General features: G+C 46.7%; 1 protein-coding gene across 2 annotated transcripts in view; it reads right to left on the bottom strand.

The window, feature by feature from the left end:
* Positions 1-21348, bottom strand: part of PDIA5 (protein disulfide isomerase family A member 5) — a 91367-nt gene that overhangs the window by 34359 nt on the left and 35660 nt on the right. For both annotated transcript variants that reach the window (XM_032335195.1, XM_032335202.1), the window contains exons 6-8: positions 19193-19285; positions 15790-15850; positions 6925-6992 (exon numbers count right to left, since the gene is read on the bottom strand). In XM_032335195.1, coding sequence (XP_032191086.1) covers positions 6925-6992; positions 15790-15850; positions 19193-19285 — 222 coding nt within the window. The remainder of the gene's footprint in view (positions 1-6924; positions 6993-15789; positions 15851-19192; positions 19286-21348) is intronic.

Raw genomic sequence — 21348 nt, 5'->3', positions numbered from 1 at the left:
TGGGCCAGGAGCTGCCCTGTGGAGAGGCGTTCTTTTTATTTGCCCTGCAGGGGGAGCCCACCCAGAGCAAAAACAAAATTCCAAGGGCTGAGGACACCTGGCCTTGCTACCAAGTTCAAACAGTTCCTACTGCCATCCAAGTATACTTTAGCTTTCTCCTTGCCGATGTGAACTCGGGCTTAACTCCTCTCCTAGGTTACAGCCACCACTCAGCCGCTCCACAACGTCCTCGTGGCCTGCCCCCCATCTGCCCACCTTGGCTTTGTGTGCAACATCCTCACACCTCACAGCTCCTGTGCGGCAATCTACCCGCCGACTCTCCTCCTTCCAGACTGTTAGAGCCCTCGCCTCTCTCCAACTGTTTGTAACCATCCCCGACAGCCTGGTGGAACCACCTCCAAAGTTTGAACTTGTTCTGGCTGCAGGGTCCCCATATCCAATAGCCCTAGGTGGGAAAGGAGAATTGTAGTAGTTGGGTTACTAAATACTAAGAACAACTCAGAGTCCCTGGAGAGAAAGAAGACGGAGTGGCCAGACACGGGAGGACTGTTCCACAAAGCAAGGCAGCATGGAGGGGAGGGGAAAGGGAGTTCAGAACCACCAAGTTCTTGATTTCCCACCAAATTCTCCCAGTGACGGAAGTCACCTGAGCCTTGGGCAGTGCCATCCCTAGAGGCACCTAAACACATCTTCCCAACTATTTTAGGTATCTAGCACAATGCCTGGCATACAGAAGGCACACAATTAATGCTTACTAAATTACTGATTTTGCCCCATCTGTGGGATGCTGCAATGAGAATAAGCCTGAAATAGAACTTACTAGAAGCCCTGGGACCCTCTCATGGCCATTCTGCTCATTTCCCCACACTGATTCAGCAGCCTGTTCCAGTAATAATCGTCTACTTTAAAGTTCTGTTTTTATTCTAATTGATCTCCCTAGTGTGGGCACACATCCACCACGAGATTAATCTTCCATGTCCTCCGTGTTTGTGATATCACTTTCCCGCACAAAACCTTTCAATCCCACGGAATACGGGCTAGCATCTAACTCCACACTCAGAGACCATAGGGTTCCTATCTCATTTTTGAGTTTTTCTTTCGTACAAAACCCTTAACTGTGCACCTGCTAGGATCCCGGGAATGGGACAGTCTGACACGGCTGCACAGGGAGGAAGCTGGACTGCTTGTAGTCTAAGGGACGCAGCAGATAGGGGTATACTAGGATGCTGGGACACAGGCATCAAGGTGTTGCATTTGGGTCCTAACTCCCCACTCAGTAGATGCATTTCCTTGAATAAGTCGGCTGCCTGTGTGCCTTAGTTTCCTCAGCAGCAGCCACGTTCTGTGATTGCTGGGAGATGGTAGAGGGAAGAGATCTTCAACACTAAAGGTATCTACAGCTCTCAAAATGTGTTAGCTGTTAATGTCCACAGTAGCTGAACTATGAAACAGCCCAGATGCCCATCGATAGATGAATGGATAAAGAAGATGTGGTACATATATACAATGGAAATCTTGTCATTTCCAATGAGTGGATGGAACTAGAGGGTATTATGCTAAGTGAAATAAGTTGATCAAAGAAAGACGATTATCATATGATCTCACTGATATGAGGAATTCAAGAAACAAAACAGGATCAGAGGGAAAGGGAGGGAAAAATAAAACAAGACGAAATCATAGGAAACCAACTAAGGGTTGCTGGAGCAGAGGGAGGGAGATGGGGTAACTGGGTGACGGGCATTAAGGAGGGCATGTGATATAATGAGGACTGGGTATTGTATAAGACTGATGAATCACTGACCTCTATCTCTATACCTAACATATCACTATGTTAGTTAATTGAATTTAAATTTTAAAAAACAAATTAATAAAAAAAAATGTTACCTATTTTCATTAATACTACTGAGAAGCTCTGTGATTCTGCCCAAATTTGTTGAACACATGCTGTGTTCCCCTGGCCCTTACTTTGTGTCTTCTAGTCCTATTGCTTAGGATGGCCACTCTGACCTCTCAATTTCTACCAAAAATTGATTCATCCTTGAAGGTAAATCAAATTCCACCTTCCTGTGCAGCCTTTCCAAACCACCTTTGCTTGTGATAAACTTTTAATTCTCTGAGGTTTTTTTTTTAGTACTCTTGTGCCTCTTGGGGATACTTATTAACTAGGTAAATGTTTTTTAATGATTTTATCTATTTATTTGACAGAGAGAGAGACAGCACACAAAGCAGAGAGAGTGGCAGGCAGAGGGAGAAGCAGACTCCCTGCTGAGCAAGGAGCCTGATTCAGGGCTCGATCCCTGGACCCCGAGATTATGAATTAAGCTGAAGTCAGATGCTTACCTGATTGTACCACCCAGGTGCCCCGAGACAAATATTTTTTTAAAAACTATGTACAAACACTTTCTGGAGTCCATAAAGCCAAATGAGGCAAAAGCTGGTCTCAGCTTAAAAATTAAGGTCACAAGTCCTGACCTAGAACCACACGAGCTTGTGCCTCTCAATCCGACAGGAACAAGATGGAAGCTTCATGGAGCTGGTGCTCAAGGAAGGGTAAGACTTCCACAGACATGGAAGTGAGACAAAACAAGACGCAGGCCAAGAAACAGGGAATATGCAGGTTTAACAGGACTGTAAGCCACAGAAGGGGGCAGAAAGAGAAGGGTGACAGGTTCACTGCTGAGCTCACTCTGGAAAAGGCTTTAATGCCTAAGAAACCAGGACTTTATTCAGGGGGTGCTGGAGGTTTTTCCAGCTGCATTTTGTTTTTTTTTCTAAGATTTAATTTATTTTGAGAGAGAGAGACAGAGAGAGCACAAGTGGGGGGAGGGGCAGAGGAGAGGGAACAGCAGACTCCCCACTGAGCAGGGCTCGAACCCAGGACCCTGGGATCACGACCTGAGCCGAAACCAAGAGCTGGATGCTCAACTGACTGCACCACCGAGGAACCCACCGCCCCCATTTTCTTTTTTAAATATAAACAAGTCAGGGTGTAAGGGGCAAGTCACGGGTCAGAGAGAGAAATCAGCAGTCCCTGGCAATCACCCTGTGTGAGCTAACCAAGCCTGACCCAGGCTGGTGGGCAGAGAGAGGACAGAGGACATGAGGGAGAGAGATGTATGATGAGGCCCCAGCAAGAAGGCATGTTGGCAGAGGAGCCTGGGGTACTTGAGAAGAGTCATGAAAGCAAGCTGGCGGTCTGCTGGGTGGGAAGACATGGAATTTTATTTTAGACATCCTGCATTTGGGACATAAAGGAGAAAAATTCAGACCAAGATGTCAAGCAGGGAGTCTGATACACAGTCGTGGAATTTAGGGATTCAGGCTCCACGGAGCTACATTTTGTTGAAACTGTGAACGTAGATAAAAATCACTGAGGGAGAGGCCATCACAACAAGGAACACAATGCCGAGCCCTTGCTCCACCATGCTAAAAAGAAAAGAGGCTGAAAAGAGGAAGCTTGGGAGCACCCTCATTTATTGAGTGGGAGGAACGGTAAGCATAGGGCAGTGGAGGGAGTCAGTCGTGTGCATCTGTGAATTATCTGTAGGTTACAGAACTGTTTCCACATGCCAGCCATTCGCTCTTCACAACAGCCCAGTGAGGTAGACGGGGTTTGCATCATTATCCCCATTTTACAGATGGGGAAACAGAGACTCCAAGGCTATTTGCCCAAGATCTCCTAGCTGGGTAGTAAGAGCAAGCACCAGAGTCTGATCTGCCCCAGTCTATCACCATGACGACGCCTGTCATGGTGTTTGTACCTAGACAGCCCTCACAGCCAAGGTTAACCAAAGATTCAGTGTGGACCTCAGTAACTAGCAAAGCTGGGAAGAGGAGGCAGATGGGGAGAGGCTCTGAAAGTTGCTCAGAGGGGGAGCATCAACGGCTGCTGACGAGGATGTCAATTAGCAGCAGTACACAGGACAGACACCGATGAGTCAGCAGATGTTAATGACAGCCAAAGAGAGGCAGATCTGAGTCTGGAAAATGGCAATGGCTGATGAGCATCGCTGACCTGGCCTGGCTTCCATCTTAAAGACATCATCAAGTTGAATATGCCCCAAGAAATCTGTAGAGGAGGAAGGTTTCTGACCCTTGCCACAGACACGGCTTGCCCGAAAGGGTTCACAGATGAAGGAGACAAAGAGGAGATCGGAGGTGCTAGTCCAGCTTGCTTGCAGCAGTGGTGAGGGGGCAAGTGTTTGATTTCAGGGGCCTACCATCCATCTCTGCCCTTACGTGAGGACACTAAGGCATCATGCTTCTGGTCGCCCTCTTTCTGGGGAGCTATGGCTGTACCATGAGCCCCTGCCTCCAGGAGCTTCCTGCAGTGGGCTGTGTGTGCGCGGCCACATCTTTCCCCAGTTATGGAGCTGGGAAAGGCCGAGAATTTTCTGAAGGTGCTCTCCTAAGAAATGTTTTGTATAAACGTACCCCAAGCAAGAAGACACAGAAGCGAGGCAATGAATGAGCTCACACAACACAGATGCCTTAGACCAACGTAACTAACACCTGGCCAAAGCTGGGATTGATCAGCCAGGCTCTCCAGGCACCCGGACAATCCCACTGAATTTTCTGTAATATTGTCTAGGGAACTGGAAGGGTCACTTTTCATGTTTCTGGACTTGGGCCCAGGCAGGAGAAGCATACACTGCTTGTTTGGGTTTTTTTGTTTGTTTGTTTCATTTTTTTTGGAAGCAAATACCCTTAAAACAAGTAATCTTCAAGGCTAATCTTGAGAAAGAGCCTCATATGAGCCCAAGGCTAATGGGAAAGCCCTCATCCCACAAACATTCATCCCACTTTGTCTCTGTCCTTAATAACTGATGCTCTGAATTCCCTTAAAAAGGAGGAACATCAGGGCACTTGGATGGCTCAGTCGGTTGAGCATCCAAATCTTGGTTTTGGATCAAATTATGACCTCAGGGTCATGGGACCAAGTGCAGGGTCTGCTTGAGAGTCTCTCTCCCTATGCCCCTCCCTCCACTCTCTCTCTCAAATAAATAAGTAAATAAAATATTAAAAAAGGGGAACATCATTTTTTTATTTTTATATTTTAAATGCAGAGCTTAAAATACAATGTCCCCAGGAGTGATAAGCCACACACTCATTCATTCATTCATCAACACATACGGGGCACCACTCTGAGCTTGGCCCTGTGCTTGTGCTGAAGAACTAGACACAAACCAAACAGAGCCCTAGTGCTCAAGAAGCTCACACTACATTGAGAAAATCATAATTAGTATCAACGGGTGAATGTGATCTGGAATAAAAGCGAAGATGAGCAGACCCGGCCATGCATGGCAGGGACAAGCTCTGTGGGAGCACAGGAGGGGTTGGGAAGAACACTGAGCTCAGCAGGGAGATGCACCATCAGCTGAGAATCTTCCAGATGTTGCATAAGACTGGCCCCAGGACCTCACCTGCTCTGACGGAGCTGGAGAGGCATCTGTGATTTGACTGGGGCTAGAGTTGTTTGACTTCCCCAACACCACAGAGCCAAGAAGTGGAGTCAAGGACTTTTCTAAGGGTATGTGTGGGCAGGCAGAACACTAGGTAATTAAGTCTTTTCTCCAGGCGAAATAATCGTGAAATATGCTATCTACTGAGGTCCCAAAATGCAAAGTGAAACTTCCCCCCAAGTGATGTATCTGTGCCCCAAGGCCAAACATCTCTACGCGAGTTGCTAAAAATTCATTAGTGAGAAACAAGCAGGACCTTGGTGTCGCCCCAAAATGAGGTCAAGAGAGAAAGCACCAGTTCTCTGCAACCCAATCCTGTAGCCAGACTGGCTGGCAGGGCTGTCACTATGCCCAGGTGCTGCCATGTCAACTTTTTAAATTGACTTTGAACTAATCACCAACTTAATATGATCTGTAAATATCATGATTCAGATTTAAGACCTCAGAACTCCCTTCATGGGACTCTGGCTGGCTCCGTCATGATGGCTCGCCTCCCTACAACCTTTCATAAGACGTGTATGAATTTTTCCATGCTCCTTGGAGAAGCCAGCAGCTCTTTCTGCTGCCACTAACAGAAACAAAAACAAAACAAAACAAAACAAAACCCCAAATCTCTGTGGCTCAGGATATATGCAAAACCGACCAGACCATATGGTAGAAAAGAGACAAGGTCAGCAGGTGGGGGCCACACAGAGATGACCAGGACCATCAGTGAGGGGTCCTCAGCTTGGTGAGCTCTGACTGTCCGGCTTCCCTGTCCTTCCTGCACCATTCTGGCTGCTCTTCCTTCTTGAGGACCGTTTCCTCAGTGAATCCTCTTCCCCGTCCTGTTCCTGAAAGGTGGGCAACCCCAAGACAACACTGCCTCCTGTCAGATTCCCATCCCTCCACATCTGCACCGTCTCCTTCAGAGAGTGCCTGTAAGCTCAGGTCTCCAGCTTCCTGTCTGGACTATTTCTTCCTGCTGTCAATTCCATGGTCATCCCACAGCATGGGAGCCAGAGCCTTGGCAAGCCTGGCAGGGAACTGCCCCTGAACCCGCTTGTACTTTGGGCCCACCACTGGTTACCACGCCCCTTTCTTTACCACTGGGCTACCCAGCACCAAGAGCCTCAGCCCACCTTGGCACCTAGCCCCCATCATTCTGGAGCCCTGATGGTCTGCTAATGGCCCCTCGTCACCCAGCAATTCCACCTGTGCTTCTTGCTGGTTTCCTGGCTATTGTGTTACTGGTCTTGGTAGGACAGGCACCAGATTCTCCCGGTCTCAGCAACTCTGCAGAGTTCTTACCATCCATCAAGGATAGGTCTGGGTCACAGGCTCAGGGAACAGGGGCAGTAGCAGGAGGGGGTGGGCTCACAATTTTCAAACCCGCCCTCCCCCTCCCCCTGCCCTGAACCCCTCCTCCCACAACTTTCCTGGTGAGCCAGGCAGGCCTGCCAGGCCCATGGGCCTCACTTACAAAGTGGCCTCGCAGCTGGGTGGCAGCCTTCTGGAAATGTGGCATCATCCTCTTGCACATGCTGCACCCTGGTCACGGGTGGGAGAGAAAGCAGATGCCGTTACACCAGGTACCAGGCCCCTGTCCCCTGCCCTCCCCCTGCTCCCCCTCACCCCAGGCTGACCTCCGGCTGCAAACATTCACCCAGCCTGCAGAAGGGCAGGGCCACCCCAGGGCCTGGGAACACAGAAAGAACGGGAGGCAGAGGCCCGGCTCTCCAAAGAGCTTACAGTCTCGATGGCATAAAATAGGATACAGCCCAGCAGTCCCTCATCAAACATAGGCCTAAGCAAACATAACATGGCTGGAGAAGGGCAAAGCAGGGAATAATTTAGGGCTGATCAGGAGTTCACCAGGAATTCTAGGAACCAGAATGGAGACAGGAAAGCTCAGCTAACAGCCTCCCTTCACCGCCCAGTCAGGGGCTACGAATGAACATGAATCACATGCCATCAGGAAGAAAGTGGTCCAGCCACTGAGACGATGAGCTTTGGATTTCCACAGCCCTTTTCCTTCCACCCACAAGAATAGCTGGGCAGTGAGTAGAGCACCAGGCCAGGATCGGGCGCCTGAGTGCCCATCTTCCCATCATGCACTGCATGGCCCTGGACAGGTCACCTGTCCTCTCTGGCCGATGCCTCCTTCTGGCAAATGAGGAGGGTTGAAGCACACAACCTCAGGGCCCCTCCAGCTCTGACATCGGACAATCCTATGAGGTCAGCTCAGTCTTCTGTGGGGTTCTGTGGTCTACCATGGTCACACTCTTCTCCCAGGACACTGAAGGTCCCCCAAGACTTGGGGGACACAGGGCCCAGAGAGTCAGGCTCCAAAGATCCACGACTACTTCCGAGTGACCTTGATTTAGAAGCTCGCCCCACCCTGCATCAGTCGGAGCAGTCCACATTTCGGCACTGAGTCCCACAGGACATGAGCGCAGGTTTCTTCAGACATAAGGAATTCTGACATGACAGGCTGTTCCTCTTTCTGACAGCCGCTCTGCTGCAAAAAGACTTTGAGATGCAACCTAAAGGCCGCAGACACCAAAGCTGCCTAGAACCCCATGTCAGGCTAGATCTCATCTCAACATGACACTGTAGGGACAGGGCCATGCGGCAGCAGGCCGACAAGCTCTAATCCATGTTAGCTAACACGCGGCAGACCTCAGGCAGAGTGATACTGATCAGAGAAGTGTTCTTCCCCACTGGACCACACACAGACACTGCAGAACTGTGAGCAGGTCCAAGCTACCCCCAGGGCCTCAGGAACCTCCCCAGCACCAATTCTACTGGACCACATGTAACGCAGGCTATTCTGACATGGAGTCCCCCAAGTGCCCACAGTCCCTCCCTGACATGCCGGCCTGGCAGACCGATGGACACACACTGGACACATGCCAGCATATGAAGCGTGGACTCAGGCTCATGCCATTAGTTCAGGCTTAGACTCCGGGAGACTCAGGAGAGCAGGAGCTGTTGCCAGGCCAGCACGCAGCACATGCCCACTGCTTCTGCCCTTAGGAGACATGAGAGGTACCGCTCTCCAGCAGCCTACACAGCACCACCCCCACAAGTGTCATGAAGAAAGGAACATGACATTTGCAGGGGACACTGTTCCCACTGTGGGACAGCACAGAGGCTGGACACAGGGACAACAAGGGCGCCTCAGCCAGGTGCCCGTGCTCCATGCTGGATGCCACACAGTAGGGACAACAGGCCACACAGTAGGGACAACAGGCCACACAGAAGAGTAAGAAGCTCGGCTCTGAGAGAGTAGGAGACCCAGGCCTGTGCCTCCCCTTGGCCATTTGCTGCCTCTGAAAGGCTGGCCATGTGGTCTGAACCTTAGCTTTGCCATCTGTGGAGTGGGGACAGTACCTGTCCCGCAGGCTTAAGGATAGTGCCTGACACTCAGCAGGGGCAGCACTGTGAACACAAGACCTAAATGTATGTTCCTGCTACATCTGTAGGGGGCAGGGAAGCAGAGTAATTTCAGAGGGTGGGGGGACACTCCTCTACAGTGGACAGAGGCTGTCACTCTCGGGAGGGAAAACAAATGGGGGTGGGGGGCACCTGCTTTCACCCACTCTTTACCTGGTGACTGGATGAGGGGGTGAGAGTCAGACACCCCCTGGGCCATGTTCATCTGTCAGGAGCCTAATTTATGAACTGTCCCCAGAGGGGTGGCGTCTCTCGTCCAGCTCTGACCCTCTGCAGCGGCAGTGACCTTACCCTCTGCCACGCCCTCCCAACTCCACGCCCTCCCAACTCCCTGTGGGTGGAGCTCGGCAGTTCTGGAAGAAGTTAGTGAGGTGAAGAGGTGATAGGAAGAGTAATAGGAAGCTCCAAGCCAGCCAGTTTCCAATTTAACCTCACCAAAAATAGAGATGGGACTGTGATCCCTATCTGAAATTATCTCTCAATGGATTCAACTGAGAGGCAGGGGAAGAAATAAGACTAACTGTCACTCTCAAATCCCCAAAGTTATAGTAGTCACTCTTTTATTTGCTCACTAATTCAGTCAACAAACATTCACTGAATAAGCAGTAGGTCCTGAGGACCTGGATTCCTTGTCACAAGTAGAGCCTCCCAATGCCTTAGGGTTCATTCACCCCAAACATGATCAAAGGATCAGAGTCCTAAAAGTCTTCCCACTTAGGGAACTGGTGTTTCCAGCAATAAGCTGAATTATGAAGCCATGAAGGCTTGAATGGCCTAGTATAATAAAAGCACAAGTTTGTTTCGATCAAAACAACCACAAAAAAGAGTCCTGGGGTTACCTGAGACCCAGGAGGCTGTCTAATCTGAACCCTCCAAGAACCGAACTTAACAGCTCCCAGTTTTCTCCCTCCTTCCCCAAATGCTGATTGCTCTGTGACCCCAACAAGGGGTCTAACTTCTCCTACCCCAGCTTTCCATTCCACAATAACTATGCTTGCTTCTCTGCCTGCTGTGGTGAGAAGGATGGGCCCACTGCCAGACAGCCTGGGGAAGGGCTAGGGAGAGATGGCTCGCATATTCTAATACAAACTGCTAGGGAGCTACACTTTTAAGTGGTCTACTAGTATCATTATCCTGAAACCCACACAACTGTACCATGTTCCTGCCTTGTGACACATACTATGTACCGATATGCACTCAGCTTTAGTCTCATTTAACCAGTGCCTTGCGCTCTGAAGTGTTCTGAGATGAACCATAAGAGGCCCTGTCCTCAAGGGCTGGGTAGGCAGGACAATTCCTGGGGCAACTGGCAGCTGGGCCATTAATAATGTCCCTCCAAGGAGAAACAAAAAGGGGGGAAGGCAACCAGTGAACATTAATGAAGAGAATGACCCAGGGTTAAAGTGCAGATCATTCTGAGCAGAGACAGCTCTAACAAGACACCAGGATCTCCCTTGTATAGGCAAGTAAGGTGTCTGAGAAGAGGCTGGGTTAGAGGGATACCTGGCAATCAACAGGGGTAGCAGAAAGGCTATTGTCATGGTGAATAAACCATAGGTCCAAGTCAGGCAGAACCACCAGATCCTCCTAGAAGGACAGCCATCCAGGGAGGCATGATCACTCAGGTGGAAATGGGAGGAGTCTCTGCTCAAAGAACTTCTCAAGAAGGGGGATTTAAGACAGGCTTTCAAGAGTAAACAGACCTGAAATGAGAAGTTACGACTCCCATCACAGAAATACAGAGGATCATAATAGACTAGTATGGATGATTGGTCACCAACAAACTGGACAATCTAGAAGAAATACATAAATTCTTAGAAACATACAATCTTCAGGGCACCTGGATGGCTCAGTGGGTTAAGCCTGTGCCTTCGGCTCAGGTCATGATCCCAGGGTCCTGGGATCAAGCCCCGCATCGGGCTCTCTGCTCAGCAGGGAGCCTGCTTTCCCCCTCTCTCTCTGCCAGCTACTCTGCCTTCTTATGATCTCTCTCCGTCAAATAAATAAATAAAATATTTTAAAAAAAGAAACATAAAATCTTGTAAGATTAAATCAGTAAGAAACAGAAAACCAACCTGAATAGACCAATTACTAGCAATGAGACTGAATCAGTAATCAAAAACCTGTCAACAAACAAAAGTCCAGGACCAGATGGCTTCACTAATGAATCTTCCAAACATTTAAAGATTTAATAACTATTCTTCTCAAACTCTTCCAAAAAAATTGAAGAGGAGGGGAATACCAAACACATTTTATGAAGCTAAAATTACTCTGATACCAAAACCAGAGAAGGACACCACAAAAAAGGGAAAATTATAGGCTGATATCGTTGATGAACACAGATGTAAAAATCCTCAACAAAATTTTAGCAAACCAAATTCAACATTAAAAAGATCACACAACACAATCAAGTGAGATTTACTCCAGGGATGCAAGGATAGTTCAATACCTGCAAATCAATCAACATGATACACCATGTCAACAAAATGAAGGATAAAAATCACAAGATCATCCCAACAGATAAAGAAAAAGCACTCAGTAAAATTCAACTTCTGTTTATGATAAAAACCTTCAACAAAGTGGGTATAAAGAAAACATACCTCAACATAATAAAGGCTATATACAACAAACCCACAGCTAACATCATACTCAACAGGAAAAAGCTAAAAGCTATTCCTCAAAGATCAAGAACAAGACAAGTATGCCCACTCTTGCCACTTTTATTCAACATATTATTGGAAATCTTAGCCACAGCAATTCGGCAAGAAAAAGAAATGAAAGGCATCCAAATCAGAAAAGAAGAAGTAAAACTGTCACTATTTGCAGATGATATGATACTATATATAGAAAACCCTAAAAACTCCACCCAAAATTGTTAGAAGTAATAAGTAAATTCAGTAAAGTCACAGGATACAAAATCAATCTACAGAAATCTGTGGCATTTCCATACACTAATAACAGACTATCAGAAAGAGAAATAAAGAAAACAATCACATTTAAAATTGCATCAAAAAGAATAATATATCTAAGAATAAACTTAACCAAGGAGGTAAAAGACCTGTACATATACTGAAGACTATAAGATATTGACAAAAGAAAGTGAAGATGACACAAATAAATGAAAAGATATTCCACATTCATAGATTCGAAGAATTAATATTGTTAAAATGTCTATACTACCCAAAGCAAACTATAGATTCAATGCCAACCCTATCAGAATTCCAATGGCATATTTCACAGAACTAGAACAAATAATTCTCAAATATTTATGAGCTACAAAAGATCCCAAATAGTCAAAACATACGAAAGAACAACAAAGCTGGCAGGATCATGCTCCCTGATTTCAAACTATACTGCAAAGCCATAATAATCAAAACAATATGGTACTGGGATAAAAACAGATACACAGATCAAAGGAAAAGAATTGAGAGTTCAGAGATAAACCCACACATACATAGATAATTAATTGATAATGAAGGAGTCAAGATCATATAAAAGAGAAACAACAGGCCCTTTAATAAATGGTGTTGAGAAAACTGGACAGCCACATGCAAAAGAATGAAACTACTAGACCGCTATCTTACCCCATACACAAAAATTAACACCGTGGTGGATTAGAGACTTGAACACAAGACCTGAAACTATAAAATTCTCAGAAGAAAATGTAGGCAGTAAACTCCCTGACATGAATCTTAGCTACGTGTTTGTGGCACAGACTCCAAAGGTTAGGAAAATAAAAGCAAAAATAGACAAATGGGACTACTTCAAACTAAAAAGCTTCTGTACACTGAAGGAAACCATCATCAAAATGAAAAGGCAGGGGCGCCTGGGTGGCTCAGTGGGTTAATGCCTCTGCCTTCAGCTCAGGTCATGATCCCAGGGTCCTGGGATCGAGCCCCACATCAGGCTCTCTGCTCAGCAGGGAGCCTGTTTCCCCCTCTTTCTTTCTGCCTGCCTCTCAGCCTACTTGAGATCTGTCCATCCAATAAATAAGTAAAATCTTTAAAAAAAAAAAAAAAAAGATAAGAAATAACAAGTCTTGGCAAAGATGTGGAGAAAAAGGAAGACTTGTACAATGTTGGTGGGAATGTAAATTGGTGCAGCCACTATAAAAAACAGTATGGAGATCCCTCCAAAAATTAAGACTAGAACTACCATATGACCCAGCTGTTTCACTACTGGGTATTTACCTGAAGAATAAAGAAACATTAATTTGAAAAGGTATATGGACCTCCACATTTAGTTCAGCATTATTTACAATAGCCAAGATATGGAAACAAGTTATATAACCATCAATGGATGAATGGATAAAGAAATCTGGGATATATGTACAACAGAATACTACTCAGCTATAAAGAAGAATGAACTCTTTCCCCCTGCAACAACATGGATAGACTTTGAGGGCATTATGCTAAATGAAATAAATCAGAGGGAGAAAGAAGAAAAAACTTCACTTTACTTCCATGTGGAATCTAAAAAGAAACAAAAGTAGGGGCACCTGGATGGCTCAGTCGGTTAAGCGGCTGCCTTCAGCTCACGTCATGATCTCAGGGTCCTGGGATCCAGCCCTGCATCGGGCTCCCTGCTCAGCAGAGAGCCTGCTTCTCCCCATCCCTCTGCCTGCCACTCTGCCTACTTGTGTTCTCTCTCTGCAAATAAATAAAAATCTTAAAAAAAAAAAAAAAAGGCAAAAAAAGCAAACTCCTAGGTACCGGGAACAGTTCAGTGGTTACCAGAGGGGAAAGGGGCTTGGGCGTGGGTGAAGGGGGTCCACTGTGGGGTGATGGATGGTAGCTAGCCTTTTGGGGGTGATCACTTTGCTGTATATGCAGAAGTCAAATTATAACTGGTATGCCTGAAACTTACATAATTAAAAAAAAAAGGGGGGGGAGAAAGAAAATGAAAATGTGCCGTATGCCATATGTCTTCTAGGCAGAAATCCAGTCTAGGCAGGGTGATATATAATTTATTTGAGCACCTACACTGTGTCTTATGCATACTATTGAAATAAACATAGTAGTTCCAAAGTGGAAAAAACAAACAAACCAACCAAAAAACTAAACAGAACTCTAATGCCATAGCCTCTGAGCCTCATCCAAGCCACAGACAGGCTATGGCACACTGCCCTCCCACCACACATGGCCCCAGCCTTCGGGCTGTTGGTTTCCTGAAGGGCATATGTTGAACACAGAGTCACTAGGGGACTCCCATAGGCTATAATCTGAGGATTTTCAGTTAGTGGGTTGGGACCTATCAGATCACAGGGGTGGCCCAGGCGCAGTATTTGAGGCTTTGCAGAACATACTGTCAAGGACTCAACTCTGCTTGGCCTGAAAGCAGCCATAGACAAGGCATAAACAAATGAACGTGTCTATGTTCCAACAAAAGTTAACTTACCAAAAAGGTGGACAGTCCATGGGCCACAGTTTGTGGACACTTTATTAGAGGGTTATGAAATAGTAGGAAAAACCAATAACTTCTAAATGAAACAAAACAGAAAAAGAAAATAGTGTGTACTGCATCTGGCAGAGTGGATGGCAAGTAGTGAGAGTTTAAGTATGGTTTTGTAAAACTTGTTTCAGCTTATGTACTATAAGTATACACAAATTCTGTAATTTATGTATATGTATCATTTGTGCATAAATATTATATATGTGTATAGATATATAATTTGTGTATACTTACAGTGCTAGGCTACAATGAAAAATATTTCTTTTTTTATGGTTTTTTAAAAATTTTATTCATTTATTTGTCAGAAAGAGAGCATAAGCAGGGGGAGCAGCAGTCAGAGCTGGTAGCAAGGCTCCCCCCTGAGCAGGGAGCCCGATGTGGGACTCGATCCCAGGACCCGGGATCATGACCAGAACTGAAGGCAGACACTTCACTGACTGAGCCGAACAGGTGTCCCGAAAAATATTTTTACATGAATACTATGAAATACAGTCACAAATTCTGAAAGCCATTGCTCTGATCCAACCCTCTTTCTTTTTTTAAAGATTTTATTTACTTATTTGACAGAGAGAGATCACAAGTAGGCAGAGCGGCAGGCAGAGAGAGAGAGAGAGAGGAGAAAGCAGGCTCCCTGCCAAGCAGAGAGCCCGATGAGGGACTCGATCCCAGGACCCTGAGATCATGACATGAGCCGAAGGCAGCAGCTTAACCCACTGAGCCACCCAGGCGCCCCCAACCCTCTTTCTTATAGAAATAGCAACTGGGGGGGCAGAGAAGTGAAGGATTTGACCAAGGTCGCCCGGCTCGCTGGTGGCATAGCTGGGATTAGAACCTAGGTCTTCTGGTTGTCATCTCAACAATCTTCCTGCTATTCCTCCTGTCTCCTGGCCTCCTGTCTCATCTAGAGACTGAACCGGAATTTGGGGCCCTTTCTTCCGTGGTCCTCATCCCCCCACACCTCGTAGGCAGCCCCAGCAGCTCTGCTGGGCAAACAGCTGCCCCAACAGCTGCCCCAGGAGGCCAGCCAGCCTCAGCAGGGTGAGCAGCAGCAGCAGCACCTTGGAGAGGACACAGGAGGCAGGGCTCCAGGAGCACATGGCTCCACCAGGCAGACAGCTGGGGGGGAAAAGGCTTCAGGCCCCCTGGGTGCAGGGGGGCGGGAAGGGGAGCCATTGGGAGGATCTGGAGAGGAGACCTGTGCTGTTGCTGGGTGGAGCTCAGGGCAAGGAGGGCAGAAGAATGGATTCTAGTGAGAGACAAACTGATGCGGACAGCAGGAAGGGAGGAGCCAGGTGAAAAGGCAAAGAAGCAGAGAGACAGAGCAGGGTGAGGGACACACTTTGCACTTTCAGGAAGCTGAGGCGAGTTCCCAGTCCCCTGCCTCCCACCCCCAAGCTGTCCCTCCACAAGTCTGAAGGGGAGGAGAAAGATCACTCACAGGGAGCATAAAACATCATGAGGAGTGGCTTGTCTTCCTTTTTCAGAAGCCGTCTGAAGTCCTGAGGCACAAACAGAGAACACGGCAGGTCAGGCACGTCAGACACGAAAGAACACAATGGGGAATCAGCATCCGCTGGGTGGGGGGGCACCTCGGCCGGAGAGGGAGGATGGGCACTTCAGAAGCCCCACGGGCTGACCTGAGCTGAGGGACATGTAGTCAGAGCTACAACCGGTCAGGAGCTGGAGGACTGCGACAATCTGTACCATGTTACCACATGTGACAGATGGGGAAACAGAGGCCCCATGGGGGCACACAGCTTTCCCAAGGCCACTTAGTGGGAGGAAGTAGTCAGCATCAGGCCAACAGCTTCACTTTTAGCTCTGCCTGAACCATTCAAAGACTGCAAGGAGCTAATCTTGAACCACGTGGCTGAATGAGGCTGCCCCTTCACGGGATTTATGGAGTGGTTTGGTCTTGGGGGTGGTTGTGGTTGCTTACTCATAGCCCAGCTTGGCCAGATGGGGATCTAGCTGCTTGTTAGGGTAACGCAGGGTTAACCCACACCCGCTAATCTCTTTCCCCAGCCCTGCTGCTGTCCAAGCGCCCAGGAGTCCACTTTGGGCACAGAAGCATACAGAGAAAGCGAGCCCCAAAGCCCCAGGAGGTTACAAGCTAAACAGATCATCTGTATTTGTAAAACCCTAAGAATAGCACCTGGCATGTTATTAGGCAATATATACCTGTTTCTTAAATAAATACAATAAATGTACAAAGACAAACGGTCACAACAGTGCTAATGGAGAGACTTGGTGTAAAGCAGGGTTGGAGACCTTTCTTCCAACGAGAGTCAACGATGTTCCAGAAAAAGCAAATCTTTTTGAGGGACTGCAGAGAAGCGCAATGACAGAGCATATTTTGATTAAAATGATTTGCTTCTCTAACCAGTTTCCATAGAAGAAAATTAGAGGTTTTTCTCTTTTGAATAATAAAGAAAATAAAAGGAGATTACAAAATGCGGCTTTCTGGCAACAACAAGGCATTAGGTAAATAGATGAGGATTCATCCCGCACAATGGAATACTAGTGCATCATTAAAAACGATGAAGAGGAATATTTAACGTCACAATAAGATATGCATGTTACATTAAGTGGGGGGGGGAGCAAGTTACGAAGCAGCATATAAAATGCAACGACACTTTTGTGAGTAAAAATGTTTATGCATGCGTTATGTTGAAAGCCTGGAAGGCCAGAGAAAATACCAGCAGTGGGTATCTCTCAATGGGAAGGGAAAGGGTAACTTTTTTTCTTTTAAGCTTCAGCTGTATTTTCCAAATTTTCAACAATGCATATGTATTACTCATAATTTTTCAGTTAGATAAAAAACATTACAAAGATTTTGTAGGAATTCAAAACATTTTAAAATAAATTCTGAAAATGTTCACTCTTGTTTAAGTAACTAGAAATATGTAATTCTACTCACTGTAAGGAAGAATTACTAAGATCTTTGACCCTGACAATGGGTAGAAAATGCAAACGCTTTGAAAATGATCTTCTGAAATCCCTGGAGATAAAAGCTCGTAAAGATCTGAGACAAAAAGGTTTTTCTGGGCCTGTAACAATGTGGTTTCATACCCTGGGCAGAAACAAATATTACATTACATTCAAAGATCCTTAACTGCCTTCAATGTGGAATAATAAGCTCACACATACGGATCGGCAATTCAAACCTGAATTTGGAACTTTTTGTTATTTTACGTGGGGACTCAATCAGGAGAAAGGCAGCTGTACCTTAGACTTCTAAAAGAGAGCAAACAGCACAAAGTATAACAAGAGTATTGCCCATAGGTATGAAAAAAATTTTTCTGCTTAATATTTCTAGTTACAGAAGAACGATCTTTGGAGTTTCAGGACATAAACATTTTAGGAGAAATATGAATATTAGGAGACTACAGACTGGTGCAGCCACTATGGAAAGAGTAGGGAGGTTCATCCAAAAATTAAAATAGAAATTCCATATGATCTAGTAATTCCACTACTGGGTATTTACCCAACGAATATGAAAACACTAATTTGGTAAGATACATGCACCCCTATGTTTACTTCATTATTTACAGTAGCCAAGATATGAAAGCAACCCAAGTGTCCGTCGACAGATGAATGGATAAAGAAGATGTGGTGTGTGTACACAATGGAATATTACTCCGCCATAAAGTCATAAAGAGATCTTACCATTTGCAACAACATGGATGGATCTAGAGAGTATAATGCTAAGTGTAATAAGCCAGTCAGAGAAAGACAAATACCATATGACTTCACTTATATATCTTAAAAACAAACAAACAAACAAACAAGCAAAACCAACCAACCAACCAGAAACAGACTGATAAATTCAGACAACAAACTGGTGGTCGCCAGAGGGGAAGGGAGTGGGGGGATGGGTGAACCAGGTGAAGGGGGTTAAGAGGTATAACTTCCAGTTATAGAAAAATAAGTGACAGGGAAGAAAAGTACAGCATAGGGAATAGAGTCAATAACACGAATAACTTTGTATTGTGACAGATGGCAACCACACTTTTCATGGTGAGCACTATGTAATATACAGAACTGTCAAATCTTTGTTAATATATTTGAAACTAATACACCACTGTGTGTCAACGGTATTTCATATTTAAAAAAAAAAAAAGGACATTCTCCTTCCATCTACAACACAGCACTGCCTGCCTCACTGTTAGAGTCCCTGTTAATGCAACAAAGAAGCTCTTGCCCATCCTATATGAAGGTACCCATGGGTAAAGATGCACATTCAGGACAGGTGGGACAGGTTTAGAAAGAAGGAGGGTCACAGTTGTCTGAAGATTATCATTCAACCACCATTCCACCCCAACCCCCCATTCTAGCCAAACCCAGAATTGAAAGCTTAAAAGGATAAATAATTTGTTCAAATTTATATTACTTAGAATTGTAGAGACCTGACCCAAGTCTCTGGAAATCCAACCCAAACCTCTGAGATTATTCTTAAAGAAAAGAAAAGGAAAAACAAAACAAAAAAAACACCACGCTTTTAAAAACACACATGCACAAAGCCAAACCCAGCAACAACTGAGTTACATTAGGAAAGGACGTTTAAATGGATATTCCTATGAGGAAATCTAAACCCATTAAAGTACATTAAATAAGGCGGTGAAGAAGGGAAGAAGCTCTCAGGCAGCAAGCCTGTGATCTCCTGTGGGTTCCATCATGGAGCTGGGAAGGAGAACAAATATTAGGGGCCTGGCAGTCCAGTTATCTCGGAGGAAAGCACAACTTGTCCTCGAAGACTCCCCTTTCTCATTTCCTTGGGCATCGCTCCTAGGGAGTGCCTGGTTGGGGGAGGCTTCAAGAATTGATGGGGAATAAATTACCTTTTCACTGTCAATGTGGACAACATCTTTGGCTCCAGGATCTTCCTCCCACAGTGGGGGCCCTTTTGGATCCTTCAGAAAGGCCACTATAGACTGAAGAAAGGAACAGAAAAGGAAAAACTCATTTTAGCCAGGTAAAGAGGGAGGTGGGGAAATCAGGAACCTGCCCCATTTCCCTACCCGGAGACCCATGCACCTATGGAAACAGTCTACGTGTGGCATGTGGCCAACCACATGGGGGGCAGGGGTGCAATTCCATTGCCCACGGACATCCCTGCTGAGGGCCCTAAAAAACGCACCCCCACCACCTCCACCAAAATTTTTCAGCCACGTGACACCTGACTCTGGTCAGCTGATCCACACCTCTGTGCTTCTTCATACACAGAAATGAGATTTGAGACAATTCACTGGTTTACTAAAATCAGAGACACACTCATGCTTTGGCTAGGTTTCATCTCCAGGAAGCTCTCTGATCAATTTAACTAAAGGCCTCCAGTCCTGTCCAAGTGCTCCACATTCAGGCGCCAAAACTGTCAGTTGTATCAGCACGTAAGCACACCTACTTGTCACCTGCCCAACACTGTGTGATCTAAACTGGCTAGGGAGCAGGTTAAATCCTGCATCCTCTGTGGGGCTCAGGCAGGGTGCTCAACCCCAGGCCTGCCTGGTTGGTGCACTTCTCTCCCTGAAGACTGCTGCCCCCTTCTAGATGCCCGGGATGAAGATCTGACAAAGACCTGCAGGTTGAAGGGCTTATTTAGCCTTTGTCATGTGGACAACTGCCTCAAATCTCACCCCCCTCTGCGGAAGACACACATGGGACAGGAAATAGGGGCCACATCCCTCCACTGCCCTCCAGCCTTGCCATACTTCACTGGTCCGGGACAGGAGTGGCATTCCCTTCCCTCAGACAGCCACTCTGGGAACCGGTGCTCAAAGTCTGTGAGAGCCAGGAATGAGTACCAGAAACCAGCCAACCTCCATCTCTCCATCCCCAGAGGGGAGCTGCTGGTCTCCGTGTCAACACACAGAGCCTGCAGTGTCCCCAGTTTGATGCAAGATTTTGAGACTTTTTTCCACTTTGATCAAGTTCCAACAAGCAGATGACAAGTTGGGCGTGTCCACAAGTGTGGTGGGAAGGAGGTGGGCCTGGGCGAGAAAAGGAAACACCCTCTTAGCAAGGCGGTTCATTTGGCCCAGGCACTGGTCACAGACACAGGACCTCAGGGAGGCCGACTAGCTCTGGAAACTCCTATTTGGAAAGAGCTACCAAGGAACACTGCGAGACAGCTAAGATTTCGCAGAATTTCATTCAGGGAATGCTCCTTATTTGTCCAAATGGAGCTGTGAAACAACTCCTGGCAAGAGAAGAGGGGCCATTGCACCATGGCAAAGGCAGGTCTGTCCTTGCAAAAGCTTCGCTGCGACAAAATAAGCCCAAATGGAAAGGGGCCTCCTGAAACCCATGCTCACCCACAGCTGCAGAGGCACCTGCCGCCCAGGCCATGTGAGAGAGATGCTTCTAGGCACCCACCTGTTTCAGAAACACCTAGGGCAGGGGTTCCCAACGCAGGGCATGTGGCAGCCTTCGGGAGCCTGTGAGACCTCAGACTCCCAAGAAAGCCCTACTTTATACACTACTTTACTTAGCATTTCCATTTACTCGCATGCCCACATTTTACATTTACTTTATGCAAACATACTGTTTCTAGGGAGAAGATCTATGCCTTCCAGTAGATTCTCAGTGGGATGAGGAACCCAAAATAGGTTAGGAACTCCTGCTCCCAGGGGGCTCCTGTCCACACGGCGAGATGAGCTGAGTTGGAGAGTGAGCCCTGGCTCCCATCCCCCCTATGCCAGCCCCAGCCCCGCCTCAGCGTCAGGGAGAGAAGACATGGGGACACCAAAGGGAAGGGGTCACCTCTGCTGATGTAGTAACTGAAATCCTCATACTTGCTTTTCAGGTGGAGATTACTCTGGTTTAACTGATGACTAACCCCATTCAAAGGTTCTCTCTAAGTCCATCTGCTGACAACATCGGAAGTGGAGGTCTGCACCTGGAATGCCTCCCTCTCCCAGCCCTCTTGTTCTCTGTGCCCTGAATCCCGGGGAAATGGCCCCAGGACTCACACCTGGTTCTCAGAACATCTTGGTGT

The sequence above is a fragment of the Mustela erminea genome, chromosome 1 (genome assembly GCF_009829155.1).
Source record: "Mustela erminea isolate mMusErm1 chromosome 1, mMusErm1.Pri, whole genome shotgun sequence".
Lineage (NCBI taxonomy): Eukaryota > Metazoa > Chordata > Mammalia > Carnivora > Mustelidae > Mustela > Mustela erminea.
The sequence above is the reverse complement of the archived record's forward strand: the minus strand, read 5'-3'. Positions and strand labels throughout refer to the sequence as shown.